This window comes from Schistocerca serialis, chromosome 5 (genome assembly GCF_023864345.2).
Source record: "Schistocerca serialis cubense isolate TAMUIC-IGC-003099 chromosome 5, iqSchSeri2.2, whole genome shotgun sequence".
Lineage (NCBI taxonomy): Eukaryota > Metazoa > Arthropoda > Insecta > Orthoptera > Acrididae > Schistocerca > Schistocerca serialis.
In genome coordinates this window covers 475,054,235-475,069,127 of record NC_064642.1, presented here as the reverse complement: position 1 = coordinate 475,069,127, position 14,893 = coordinate 475,054,235, and the positions used below count along the sequence as shown (strand labels likewise).

At 46.3% G+C, this 14,893-nt stretch overlaps 1 protein-coding gene across 3 annotated transcripts in view; it reads right to left on the bottom strand.

Annotated features, from left to right (window-relative positions):
• LOC126480730 (zinc finger protein chinmo) overlaps positions 1-14,893 on the bottom strand; it is a 135,429-nt gene that overhangs the window by 76,527 nt on the left and 44,009 nt on the right. For all 3 annotated transcript variants that reach the window (XM_050103999.1, XM_050104000.1, XM_050103998.1), the window contains exon 4: positions 1,958-2,804. In XM_050103999.1, the coding sequence (XP_049959956.1) occupies positions 1,958-2,804 (847 nt within the window). The remainder of the gene's footprint in view (positions 1-1,957; positions 2,805-14,893) is intronic.

Below are 14,893 nucleotides of genomic sequence, written 5' to 3'. Positions count from 1 at the left end.
TTCCATACAGACTGGCCAGCCAAAGCCGTTTAATCAGTAGTGACAAGCAGCTCTTCTCAAAATATACCAAGGGTCTCTCTGCGGCCTTCACAGACCATAATTACCCTCCCAATCTAGTATAGAAATAGAATGAGATTTTCACTCTGCAGCGGAGTGTGCGCTGATATGAAACTTCCTGGCAGATTTAGTACAGAAATATATCAACCGTGCCTTATCTCTCCACTCCCCCATACCTCCTCAAGTCCTACTGTGACTCAGTATCACCCAGGACTGGGGCAACTGTATTGGGGTACCAACTATCTCCTGTCATGCCCTGAAATGAGGTACGTTCTACGGACTATCCTCTCCATGCATCCCACAGTGGTATTCAACCACCAACCAAACCTACACAATATCCTCATCCATCCCTACTCTGCCCCTTCTCCCAAACCCTTGTCTCATGGCTCATATCCCTGTAATAGACCCAGATGTAGGACTTGTCCCATGCATCCTCCCACCACCTCCTACTCCAGCCTGGTCACAGGCATCACCTATTCCATCAAATGCAGGTCTACCTGAGACACAAGTCATGCAATTTACAGGTTAAGCTGCAACAAATGTGCTGCATTTGATATCAGCTTAACAACCAACAAGTTGTCTGTCCACATTAACGACCACCGACAAACTGTGGCTAAGAATCATCTGGACCACCCAGTTCCTGAGCATGTTGCCCAACCCAATCCTCTTCATTTCAATGACTGCTTCACAGCCTGTGCCATCTGGATCCTTCCTACCAACAGCTTTTCTGAACTGCACAGGTGGGAACTCTTCCTGCAATATATCCTATGTCTCATAAGCCCCACAGACATCAACCGTCGCCAGTCATTGTCCTTCAACCACCAATCCCCTTCCTTGATTCAGCATCATCAGCCTCCTATTCCTGCAACACACACAGGCTGTCTTTACTTCTTTTCCACTCCATCTCCCCCCCCCCCCCCCAGCATTTTACCTCCTGATGGCACCTAGCTACCCTTCTCCGTTCTCACCATGTCGCTGTATGGCCCAACAAAGCAGTACTTTACTACCCTGCTATACCTCCCCCTCCCCTCCCCGCCCCTTCCTCCTCCCTAACACTCACCCCCACATTGCTACTCCCATCATATTCTGTTGCTCTCAGTCTGGCCTTGGCAGCCAAACACAATGGCCATCTGTGAGTGAGTTGTGTTTGCATGAACGTGTGTTGTCTAATTGAGAGAAAGGACTTACTTCTTTAGCAGTCTTTTTGTTGCACCTATCTGAGACTCAACACATCCAATATAAGTTGAGCAGCAATCTATTCTTTTCATTATACTGTCATAACTGGTAAATGATGCCACACAATTACTCGCATTAAACAAACATTCAACAGAAAAATTACAACTAAACCTCACAGTCATAAAAACAAAAGAGATTAAATAGTCTACTAGAATACTATAAGTTTTTATTTCTTTGCAGTAGTTGTAAAACCTCTATGTTACACATGGATAATACCATACTTCGCACCAAAATTTGTGATCTAGAACATGCGGTTCCACTCAGAAAGACCACCTGCGAGCACAGATGGGCAATGAGACAGTTGAGTCACATCCCACACAAATGTACTGCCTGAAGACAGAGGTGTCCTAGTGGCTCGCATACGTGGAAAACACATGCAACAGGACCTAGCAGTTAGCCTATACTACATCCGCCTATATGCAGTGAGCTATTGGGTGCTTGTTGGCATCCATGTCCACAGTACTGCTGGAACAGCCTCATCTAGAAACTACTGCCAAAGTGGCTCACACTTCAACCCCTCACACTAGTGAAAGAAGTAATAAGCTGCACAGGCATGCGCGCGCACATTCACGCCTGCGCACATGCGTGCGCATGCACACAGAATAGATCTTACATCCTATATGAAATGTGTAACTAACTTAATTCTTCAGCAGAATGAACTTACCTTCGGGACAACTGCTCCCAGTATCCACTGAAGATCGGCGGCTGTCTGAGCCAATAGGATCTGAAGGGTCGACATCCACAGCAGCAGTTCTGTCATAAGTCACAGGTGTGGCAGCAGGATTTGGATCAGCAGCAGAATCATATCGCATATGGTGAGGACTCTGTACATAAGTTTTGTCTGGTTCAGATTTGAGTTCAGGCTCAGGTGGCGGTGGTGGAGGGGGAGGTGGTTGCTGGTTCTGTTGCTGACTTCCTGATGGACGGTAAGCCAGTGATAGTGGCGACAACTTCCCTGATGGCTTACTGCCATCACGCAATACGGATGCGCGTACTGCAGCAGCAGCAGCTGCATCTTGCATCACCTCCGACGAGCTGCGATGGTGACGTTTACGTGGAGGAGGAGCATCGTAATGGGAAGGAGATAATGGGACCCTCTGTTCGTAGCGATAATGTGATGGATGCATATACAATGCTGTTGTATATGATGAGGTAGATGGATGCTGTTGGTGCAGCTGTTGCTGTGGTTGAGTTTGTGGTTGTGGTTGATGATGATGGTGTTGCTGTGGTTGCTGTTGCTGCTGTTGAGGTGGTGGAGGTGGTTGTTGAAGTTGTTGCTGTTGCTGCTGCTGTTGTTGTTGTTGCTGCTGCTGCTGCTGTTGCTGCTGCTGCTGTTGTTGCTGTGTCTGTTCTGGGGTGTTTCCTTCATGGGATTCCTTCGAAAGACAGCTATTAAGCTTTGACTGTTTCCTGTTAGTGGGTGAGTCAAGTTGGCTGTCATGATTCACAGAGCCAGCCTGGGAGCTGTGCACTACAGCCAGCTTTTCATGCTCTATTGAAAGACCTTTCACCTAGAACAGCAATTATCAAGTCATGCATTAGAATTCTGTGTTCATCATGTTGATATATTTAAATTACAGCTGTTATTCAATGTAAGACATAAAACATGGTCATCAGATAATAAGAGATAACAGGTTAACCTGTGCATTATATCTTTCAGAACCCACAAGACTACTCTGTATACACTAATGTACCAAAACGTTATGACCACCTGCTTAATAGTGTGTTCATCCACCTTTTGAATGCAATACAGCAGTGATTCTGCTAGCAAGTATTCAATAAGTTCTGCATCAGTTTCAGCAGGCACGTGGCACCAAATGCCTATGCACAGATCACATGATTCCGATAAAGTGTGGGTTTGCGGTTTGTTGGCATGGAACTGGTATCCAACAGTCTCATAAATGTGTTCCGTCAGGTCCCGATAAGGTGAATTTGGTGGCCAAGACATCTACACAAGTTTGCTATCACGCTCTACAAAAGAAACCACTATGACATGATTCTGACCTTATGGCATGGTCAGCTATCCTGCTGGAAGATGGTTGGTTGGTTGGTTGGTTGGTGGATTTGAGGGAGGTGACCAAACAGTGAGGTCACTGGTTCCATCATCTCAAGGGGAAAGGATAACCTGCAAGCAAAGAGGGAAAAGGAATGTCACGGCATCAGGAAGAGGAATGCACAGGAGAAGTTTGGGTGGAAACAGGGATGGCCCAGGGGTACTATGCACAATGGGGCACCAGCATTGTCATTAATCCATCCTGATACCCACCTGGGAGTACAAACTACTTTCAGAAGAAAATTAAGAACAGACATGTGAGTCCGCGAGTGGAGCCCTGCAACTACCGGGGGAGGGGGCTCACTGCAGAGCAAAAAAAAAAAACCAAGTAGGGCCAAAACGAAGATGGCAGAGGAAGGTAGATTCCTGCTCAGAGAGGCAGAGGTAAGAACAACAGATGGTGGGAGTCTCCTTGATGGCTTGAAGTCTGTTAGACAGGGGGGGGGGGGGGGGTAGCCTACCAAGAGTCAACTCATGACTAAGTAAAAAAAGGGATTTGATGTAGAGCGGTGAATCGGCCTCAGAGGGGTCACAGAGAATGGGGGTAGGTGGTCTGTCCCCCTCCACAAAGAAAGATGATCAGCGAGTTCATTGCCTGGGATACATAAATGGCCAGGAACCCAAAGGAAATCAACTGAACAAGCAGCATCACCAAGATCAGCAAAGAAGTCGTGGATGGCAGAGATCAAATGGTCGTAGGTAAAATACGAAGTGATAGCCTGAACAAAACTCAGGTGAGCAAGGACTGTTCAATAAAACAAAGGGCCCGATAGCTGGCCATATTTTGCAGTAAACACCCCCCCCCCCCCCCCCCACATGGCACGTGAGAGATGGTGTTCCATGCCAACAGATGATGTGAAGGCATATCCCACATGATCAACAGAGTTTGAGCCATCGGTGTAAAAAACAATGGCATCCTGAAACTCCTGTAAGAGCGTCTGGAACAAACAATGGAACACAACTGACGCAATGGAGGCTTTCTGTCCACGGAAATGATTTAGTCGAATCTGTCGCTGAGAAACTTACCAAGAGCAGGTGTCAGGAGAGAACATCGGGAAGACAACAAGGAGGGGAGATGGAAGTCTTGCCAGTGGGAAGTGAGGCGGAGCCCAATCAGTAAACCCACCTGAGGGCGGACAGCGGGCTAGAGATGGTACCAATCCACAATAAGAGTAGGAAGTGCAAGCAGTGGAAGATCAGATAGTGATGGCACAGGAAACCAGGATCTGTGACCACTGAATCAAAATGGGAGGGATCCCAGCATCAACCAGAAGACTATTGACAGGGCTAGTGTGAAAAGCACCTGAGGGTAAACAGGTGAATTGGGTCTATGAGCAGCAGCATAGAAGGGGCAGCTGATCCTTAAACTTGAAAACCATAGTCAACATGGGACAGAACTAGTGCCCGGTAAAGGCAGAGAAGGGTCGAACAATCTATGACCCAAGAGGTGTAGGCAAGGAAGCAAAGGGCGCTGAGTTTATGAAAATATCCAACCTTCAGATGATGGATATCAGACAACCAAGTAAGCTTGTTGTCAAAAAGAAGACCCAAGAAACAGAACTGGGGGACCATGGTCAGGCATTGGGCATCAAGAGAAAGCTCTTGATCAGGGTGGACCGTAGTACGGCGACAGAAACGCGCTACCCTCATGCACTACCCTCAACTTAAGGGGAGAGAAATGAAAACCATGCTGGTGTGTCCACGTGGAAGTGCAGTGAGTGGCAACTTGTTAACAAAGGCCACCGAGTGGGAGCTAGCCCAAATTCAGAAACCATCCACATACAGAGCAGGGGTAATCAACGGTCTGGCACAGGCTACAATTCCATTACTTGCGATGAGAAAGGGAAGGACACTTAATACTGAGCCCTGTGGAACACCACTCTCCTGGGCTCCACGGAGAGCTGAGAACAGTGCCAACCTGAACTCTGAACAACCGGTGGCACAGGAACTGGTGAACACAAATCGGGAGAGGGCCCCGAAGACCCCACTCATGGGGCATAAGAAGGATGTAATGGCACCAAGCTGTGTTGTAGGCCTTACAACTGTGACAAGATGGTGGTGCTGAAAAAAGGCCTGATGAACTGTGGTTTCCAATCAAAGCAGATGATCAGAGACTGTCCCTCCCAAAAGTCGCACTGGTAAAGAGAGAAAAGTTTCCAAGATTCAAGAACCTAACTGAGCTGACAAACCAATATCCATTCTAATAACTTACAAGGAATACTAGTTAGACTGATGGGCCGGTAACTATCAAGGGACGACGGATCCTTGTAGGGCTGTAGGACATGAACCACAATACGAGGACGGTTTGATAAGTTCTCTGAATCACCATGAGAGGTCAGCGCTAGCACAATGAGTTGTTCATGTGATATTCATTGGACGGTTGCCTGTCAATACGTGCCACATCACTGCTCTTGGAAGACGGCTGTGGCGGTGACATGACTCTGTTGTTGTTCCCTGTTCCCACATAGTGATTTGTGGGGGAAAAAAAAAAAAAAAAGCTTTGAGCAGTGATTAAGTACTTCGTAAACACAGGTATGAAAGCAAAGGACATTCGTGCTGGTTTCCAGAATACACTGGGGGACCCTGCTCCTTCATATTCAACTGTTGCCAAGTGGACAAATGAATTTAAATTTGGTCAGGAGAGCTTAGATGATGATCCCTGCAATGGTTGTCCAAGAAGTGTCATTACTCCAGAGATCATTGCGAAAGTGCACAAAATGGTCACGGAGGATAGCCGACTGAAAGTGTGTGAAATTGCTCAAGCTTGCCAGACGTCATCTGAAAGGGCACATCACATTTTAACTGAATAATTAGAAATAAAAAAAATTATCTGCAAGATAGGTGCCGCGACTTTTGACACTGGATCAAAAACATGTGAGAATGGACATATCGGAACAATGTTTGGCCTGTTTTAGTAGAAAGAAATAAGATTTTTTGTGTCGGTTTGTGACCACAGATGAAACTTGGGTGCACTACTATACCCCAGAGACAAAACAACAGTAAAAGTAGTGGAAACATGCTGATTATCTTCCACCAAAGAGAGCAAAGACAATTCCTTCGGCGGGAAAGGTCGTGGATCGGTGTTCTACATCTACATCTACATTTACACTCCGCAAGCCACCCAGCGGTGTGTGGCGGAGGGCACTTTACGTGCCACTGTCATTACCTCCCTTTCCTATTCCACTCGCATATGGTTCGCGAGAATAACGACTGCCGGAAAGCCTCCGTGCGTGCTCAGATCTCTCTAATTTTACATTCATGATCTCCTCGGGAGGTATAAGTAGGGGGAAGCAATATATTCGATACCTCATCCAGAAATGCACCCTCTCGAAACCTGGACAGCAAGCTACACCGCGATGCAGAGCGCCTCTCTTGCACAGTCTGCCACTTGAGTTTGCTAAACATCTCCGCAACGCTATCACACTTACCAAATAACCGTGTGATGAAACGCGCTGCCCTTCTTTGGATCTTCTCTATCTCCTCTGTCAACCCGACCTGGTACGGATCCAACACTGATGAGAAATACTCAAGTATAGGCCGAACGAGTGTTTTGTAAGCCACCTCCTTGGTTGATGGACTACATTTTTTAAGGATTCTCCCAATGAATCTCAACCTGGCATCCGCCTTACCAACAATTAATTTAATATGATCATTCCACTTCAAATCGTTCCGTACACATACTCCCAGATATTTTACAGAAGTAACTGCTACCAGTGTTTGTTCCGCTATCATACAATCATACAATAAAGGATCCTTCTTTCTATGTATTCGCAATACATTACATTTGTCTATGTTAAGGGTTAATTGCCACTCCCTGCAGATCTTCCTGACTTTTCGCTGCAATTTTCTAATGCTGCAACTTCTCTGTATACTACATCATCATCTGCGAAAAGCCGCATGGAACTTCTTTCGACACTATCTACTAGGTCATTTACATATATTGTGAAAGGCAATGGTCCCATAACACTCCCCTGTGGTACGCCAGAGGTTACTTTAACGTCTGTAGACGTCTCTCCATTGAGAACAACACGCTGTGTTCTGTTAGCTAAAAATTCTTCAATCCAGCCACACAGCTGCTCTGATGTTCCGTAGGCTCTTACTTTGTTTATCAGGCGACAATGCGGAACTGTATTGAACGCCTTCCGGAAGTCAAGGAAAATGGCATCTACCTGGGAGCCTGTATCTAAAATTTTCTGGGTCTCATGAACAAATAAAGCTAGTTGGGTCTCACATGATCGCTGTTTCTGGAATCCATGTTAATTCCTACAGAGTAGATTCTGGGTTTCCAGAAATGACATGATACGCAAGCAAAAAACATGTTCTAAAATTCTACAACAGATCGATGTCAGAGATATAGGACTATAGTTTTGCGCATCTGCTCGATGACCCTTCTTGAAAACTGGGACTACCTGTACTCTTTTCCAATCATTTGGAACCTTCCGTTCCTCTAGAGACTTACGGTACACGGCTGTTAGAAAGGGGAAAGTTCTTTCGCGTACTCTGTGTAGAATTGAATTGGTATCCCGTTAGGTCCAGTGGACTTTCCTCTGTTGAGTCATTTCAGTTGCTTTTCTATTCCTTGGACACTTATTTCGATGTCAGCCATTTTTTCGTTCGTGTGAGGATTTAGAGAAGAAACTGCAGTGCGGTCTTCCTCTGTGAAACAGCTTTGGAAAAAGGTGTTTAGTATTTCAGCTTTACGCGTGTCATCCTCTGTTTCAATGCCATCATCATCCCAGAGTGTCTGGATATGCTGTTTCGATCCACTTACCGATTTAACGTAAGACCAGAACTTCCTAGGATTTTCTGTCAAGTCGGTACATAGAATTCTACTTTCAAATTCACTGAACGCTTCACGCATAGCCCTCCTCATGCTAACTTTGACATCGTTAAGCTTCTGTTTGTCTGAGAGGTTTTGGCTGCATTTAAACTTGCAGTGAAGCTCTCTTTGCTTTCACAGTAGTTTCCTAACTTTGTTGTTGAACCATGGTGGGTTTTTGCCATTCCTCACAGTTTTACTCGGCACATATCTGTCTAAAATGCATTTTACTATTGCCTTGAACTTTTTCCATAAACATTCAACATTGTCAGTGTCGGAACAGAAATTTTCGTTTTGATCTGTTAGGTAGTCTGAATTCTGCCTCCTATTACTCTTGCGAAACAGATAAACCTTCCTCCCTTTTTTTATATTCCTATTTACTTCTATATTCAAGGATGCTGCAACGGCCTTATGATCACTGATTCCCTGTTCTGCGCTTACAGAGTCGAAAAGTTTGGGTCTGTTTGTTATCAGTAGGTCCAAGATGTTATCTCCATGAGTCGGTTCACTGTTTAATTGCTTGAGGTAATTTTCGGATAGTGCACTCAGTTACTGTCCCTCTATGCTCTGTCCCTACCACCCGTCCTAAACATCTGAGTGTCCCAGTCTATATCTGGTAAATCGAAATCTCCATCTAAGGCTATAACATGCTGAGGAAATTTATGTGAAATGTATTCCAGATTTTCTCTCAGTTGTTCTGCCACTAATGTTGCTGAGTTGGGAGGTCGGTAAAAGAAGCTAATTATTAACCTAGCTCGGTTGTTGAGTATAACCTCCACCCATAATAATTCACAAGAAGTATCCACTTCTATTTAACTACAGGATAAACTACTACTAACAGCGACAAACACGCCACCACCGGTTGCATGCAATCTATCCTTTCTAAACACCGTCTGTGACTTTGTAAAAATTTCGGCAGAATTTATCTCTGGCTTCAGCCAGGTTTCCGTACCTATAACAGTTTCAGCTTCGATGCTTTCTATCAGCTCTTGAAGTTCCGGTACTTTACCAACGCAGCTTCAACAGTTTACAATTACAATACCGCTTGCTGCTTGGTCCCCGCATGTCCTGACTTTGCCCCGCACCCTTTGAGGCGGTTGACCTTTCTGTACTTGCCCGAGGCCATCTAACCTGAAAAACCGCCCAGTCCATGCCACACAGCCCCTGCTACCCGTGTAGCCAATTGCTGAGTGTAGTGGACTCCTGACCTATCCAGCGGAACCCGAAACCCCACCACCCTATGGCACAAGTCGAGGAATCTGCAGCCCACACGGTCGTAGAACTGTCTCAGGCTCTGATTCAGACCCTCCACTCGGCTCTGTACCAAAGGTCTGGAGTCAGTCCTGTTGACGATGCTGAAGCTGGTGAGCTCTGCTTTCATCCCGCTAGCGAGACTGACAGTCTTCACCAAATCAGATATCCGCCGGAAGCCAGACAGGATTTCCTCCGATCTATAGCGACACACATCATTGGTGCTGACATGAGCGACCACCTGCAGATGGGTGCACCCTGTACCCTTCATGGCATCCGGAAGGACCATTTCCACATCTGGAATGACTCCCCCTGGTATGCACACAGAGTGCACATTGGCTTTCTTCCCCTGCCTTGCAGCCATATACCTAAGGGGCCCCATTACGTGCCTGACGTTGGAGTTCCCAAGTACTGGGATGCAAAGGGGATTTTGTTTGTAGATTATCACCCCCACTGGCCAAGCAATTACTGGAGAATACTATGTAAACCTCCTGGACAAAAGATATGCTAAAAAGGCCAGGTTAAGCAAGGAAGAAAGTCATCTTCCATCAAGACAATGCGCATCCGCACACATTTGCTGTCGCCATGGCAAAATTACACGAACTAAGGTATGAAATGTTGCCACACCCAACTTATTCACCTGATATGGCTCCTTCAGACTTCCATCTCTTCTCAAAACTGAAAGTTTTTCTTCAAACGAAGAACTGATAGCCGGAGTTGACAACTCTTTTGCAGAGCTGGAGGAAACTCATTTTCAAGATGGGATCAAGGCACTGGAACATCATTGGACCAAGTGCATCAATCTACAAGGAGACTGCATTGAAAAACAAAAAAAGTTTCAGTCATGTAATTACTTTTTTCTATTCCATTCAGAGAACTTTTCGAACCAACCTTGTACTTTCTCTCCACTGAGAGGGGAAAATCCCTTGGAGCCCAACATAGTTAAACATCTGGAGGAGCTATCGGTGTTGTGGAGGTTTGAAATGTTGAAGCAATTGGTTATGGAAGGAATCAGGACCAGTTGCTGAAGCGTGGGAAGAAGAGAGTGCCAGCAAAAGCTCCCATTCAGTAAAAGTTTCATTGTAGGTTTCCGCTGACAATCGGTAAAACATAAGCAGGAAGCTTCAGTCCACTGTTTCCAGAGGCGAAAGGCAGCTGGATGGGGGGCTGACACCAATGCCATTGTAAACGGGTCACGAGGAGTTCCAAGAGAACTGATGGATCTGTACAAACCTGGAAGAGCAAGGCCTGGAATGGAAGATAGCCACTGACGATCTTTGAGGGTGCAGAGAGTAGCTCACACTTGTGATGAATGGACAGAAGAACCTAGAGAGGAGACAACGTGTTCCCAACACACCCATCTGCTCTGTTTGATTAAGTAATGGGCTTTGATGCATAGATGTTTAAATGTAATAAGACCAGTGGAAAACAGGTGCCACTTAAGATGCTGCAAGGCGCGACGATAACCACAGATAGCGGTGGCAATAGCCGTGCTCGACCACGGAAATGGCCAACAGCGGATGGGGCTTGTCAAAACAGGGAACGGCAATACCAGCAGCACTGATTATCCTATCGGACATGTCATGGATGACTTCATCAATGCAACCTGACAGAGAAGCTGGAAACAGGACCTGGGAGGTATATCGAGGCCAATCAGTATGATAGAAGGCCCAGTGGGGTAACTTGGCCATTGGGATGTGGGTAGGGAACAAGAGAATCAACGGGAAGTGGTAACTATCACAGAGGTCATCAGGTGATGACCAGCGTAAGGAAGGAAGAAGCGAGACAAAGAGAGCGAAATATCAATGGCAGAGAAAGTGACACAAGCAGCACTAAAATGACTAGTGGAACCACCACGAAGGTGGCACAGCTCATGGTCCACAAGAAAAGGGTCAATAAGGAACCCCCAAAGAGATGAAGAAGCACTGCCCCATAAAGGGTGATGGGCATTAAAATCCCCAAGGACAAGAAAGGCAGGTGGGAGTTGCTGAAGGAGAGCAGTTAGGATAGCAGATGTAGGTGGCCTATCAGGAGGGAGATAGACATTGCAAACCATGATGGCAGAGCCCAACTGGACCCAAACAGCAACCACTTCCAATGTGGTACAAAGTGGGATCCACATTCTAACAATAATACGGACCAACACATGCTGACATCACCAGAGCCCTCAAACGGCCAAGTTGGTTCTGACAGAAAGCACAGAACCCAAGACGGAACGGTGAATGAGCATCAGTACAATGAGATTCCTGGAGAACGACACAAACTCCTGAGTAACAGGCAATGAAGGGTTGCAACCCTGGGAAGTGATGGTAGTACCCATTACATTTCCACCTAGTGATCACGGAGCAGGTACCCAAAAGGACAGTGAACAGTTTGGAGTCAATCCCACCACTGGGTCACCATGTGTCACCAGCGAAGATCTGGTGACATTCATAAATAAGATGTCATGTTTAAATGCCAGGGGTCAGATGGCACCTCTGGGAGGCACCGGGAGGGGGAGGAGGGGGGGGGGGGGCGCTTGTCCTGGGACTTAAGTATCTTTTTCTTCTTTTGGAGGATGAGGAGGTAACGGCACAGAGAAGAGCTGCCTCCTGCAAGATCTGGAACCAAAAGAGAGTGGGCAACGTCGGGGTGCACAGACTATGCATCCCGTGGCTGACAGGCCTCCAGTCTGAGAGGCAGTTGCGGGTGGGGTCCTGGAGAGGGCGCCCCATCACTGGCAGGTGCCAAAGAAAGGAAGCACTTCTTCGACCAGGGAGGGGGAGCACCACACAGAGGGGAGGGTGTGGGAACCGCAGGGATGGGGAAGAGGAAGGGGGGAAGGGACTAGGGTAAGACAGACATAGAAGAGGGAAAGGATGTAACAGAGACAAAAGTAGAAGTCAGGCATATTTTTAATGAGCCTCACTGTAAGATAGACAATCCAGAGATTTATAACTCTTGCATCTTCTTTTCTGTCTTTTAAGCCGTGCAATCTGGCAATCATGATAATTTACACACACAGGTGGTGGAACACAGGGGCCTCCTTCATGGAGTGAGGGTCCACAGTCACCACACAGAGGGTCTGCTGTACTGCGAGAAGATGTGCCCAAAATGCAAGCACCAAAAGCATCTCATGGGTGGTGGGACATGTGGCAACAAGTCACATTGGTAACATATAACCTTGACCTTCTCTGGGAGGGTATCTCCCTCAAATGCCAGAATAAAGGCACCAGTATCAGCACTGTTTTCTTCATAACCCTTCTGCACACGTAGAACAAAATGAATGCTGCGGCACTCCAGATTAGCCTGGAGTCCCTCATCACTTTGAAGGATGAGGTCCCTATGAAAAATCACTCTCTGGATCATATTCAGAGACTGGTTCAGGGTAATAGACACCTAGATGATCACAAGCACGAAGAGTCGCAGACTGGGTGGCAGAAGCAGCTTTGATCAACAGGGAGCCCAATCACATCTTACTGGGAGACTCCACTTCGCCAAACTTGTCCTTGATATTCTCCACAAAAAGCAACAGCTTTGTGGCAGTAAATGTGTCCCCATCTGTCTTAAGAACACAAAGTGAGGGGAATAGGGGGAGGGGGTAAGGATGAGGAGGGAGAGGCACAGGGAAGAAAATGCAGATTGGGAAAGAAGAAAGAGATGTAATAGCTCATAGCTCAGTGCCCCAACAAAACCTTGAGTCCCGGAGGGGGGGAGGGGGGGGGGGCTGGTGGAAGATGTCATCATGGTTAGGGAAGACATCAAGCATGAAGAGACGCAAATTGTTTACAGTAGTTTCACATAATCCACAGCTGTCATGGTGCTTGTGATTAATACCATAGATCCCTTGGAAGCCCAGACGAAAGTCTCCCATAGCATAACATTCTGTCCATGGTACAGGGCATGTTTCTAGCATCTGTTTGCCTGGATGACAGATTATCCCAACACACCCACTGACCTGTTGTAAAAAGGAACATTCTTCATACCCTATGGACCCACAATTCAACATTCATGATTCCGTGCCCACTGCAACTATAATTGATGGTGTCAATGAGTCAACATGGAAACAGGTAGGGGTTATCTGCTGCTTAGCCTCAAGTTAGCAATGCTTAATGAACAATATACTCCAAAACACTTATGTCTGCTCCAGCACCAGACTTTGACATCAGATCTTCCACAGATCATTGCCTGTCCTACTTTAAAGACAGGCAAGCCCCTGTGTTCTGTGATGAAGCATGCTGTCCAACAACTCATCATAAACTCATGGGTGCACTGTCCTCCAACTACTTTCCATAGATGCTCACAACAGTAGCAAGCTTTGGCATTCCCAAAATGCTCATTCCCTGGCAGCAGGGCATACTCAGACACCCCCCACCCCCCCCTCCTCCCCGAGTCATGGCCCGTATAGTCGTTAGAATGGTTCTCCATTTGTCTGAGCTCTGCTTACACAGTTTCCTTACTGCATCATATTTTACCCAGTCGATAAGTCTCAGATTAATTTGCAACAGGTAAAAATTTTGCTTTTACACTGACATGTGCACCCACACATCTTCTGCTTATCTTAGATTGCACGTAGGTTTAAGATTCAAATGGTGCAGAGAGTAAGAGGATAACACCTATGAAAATAAAAAGGATAAAAAACTTTACTGTATAGTAATAACAGACCAATAACCAAGAGAAGGCAGTCTGTTTGAAAATTACTATCTGTAAATCAAAATCTGCTGCTGAGTAAAATTTACTACTAAGTAAACCATGGACCTTGCCGTTGGTGGGGAGGCTTGCGAGCCTCAGCAATACAGATAGCCGTACCGTAGGTGCAACCACAACGAAGGGGTATCTGTTGAGAGGCCAGACAAATGCGTGGTTCCTGAAGAGCGGCAGCAGCCTTTTCAGTAGTTGCAGGGTCAACAGTCTGGATGATTGACTGATCTGGCATTGCAACATTAACCAAAACAGCCTTGCTGTGCTGGTACTGCGAATGGTTGAAAGCAAGGGGAAACTACAGCCGTAATTTTTCCCAAGGGCATGCAACTTTACTGTATGGCAAATGATTATGGCGTCCTCTTGGGTAAAATATTCCGGAGGTAAAATAGTCCCCCATTCGGATCTCCGGGTGGGGACTACTCAAGAGGATGTCGTTATCAGGAGAAAGAAAACTGGCGTTCTAGGGATCGGAGCGTGAAATGTCAGATCCCTTAATCGGTCAGGTAGGTTAGAAAATTTAAAAAGGGAAATGGATAGCTTAAAGTTAGATATAGTGGGAATTAGTGAAGTTCGGTGGCAGCAGGAACAAGACTTCTGGTCAGGTGAATGCAGGGTTATAAATACAAAATCAAATAGGGGTAATGCAGGAGAAGGTTTAATAATGAATAAAAAAGTAGGAGTACGGGTAAGCTACTACAAACAGCATAGCGAACGCATTATTGTGGCCAAGATAGACACGAAGCCCACGCCTACTACAGTAGCACAAGTTTATACGACAACTAGCTCTGCAGATG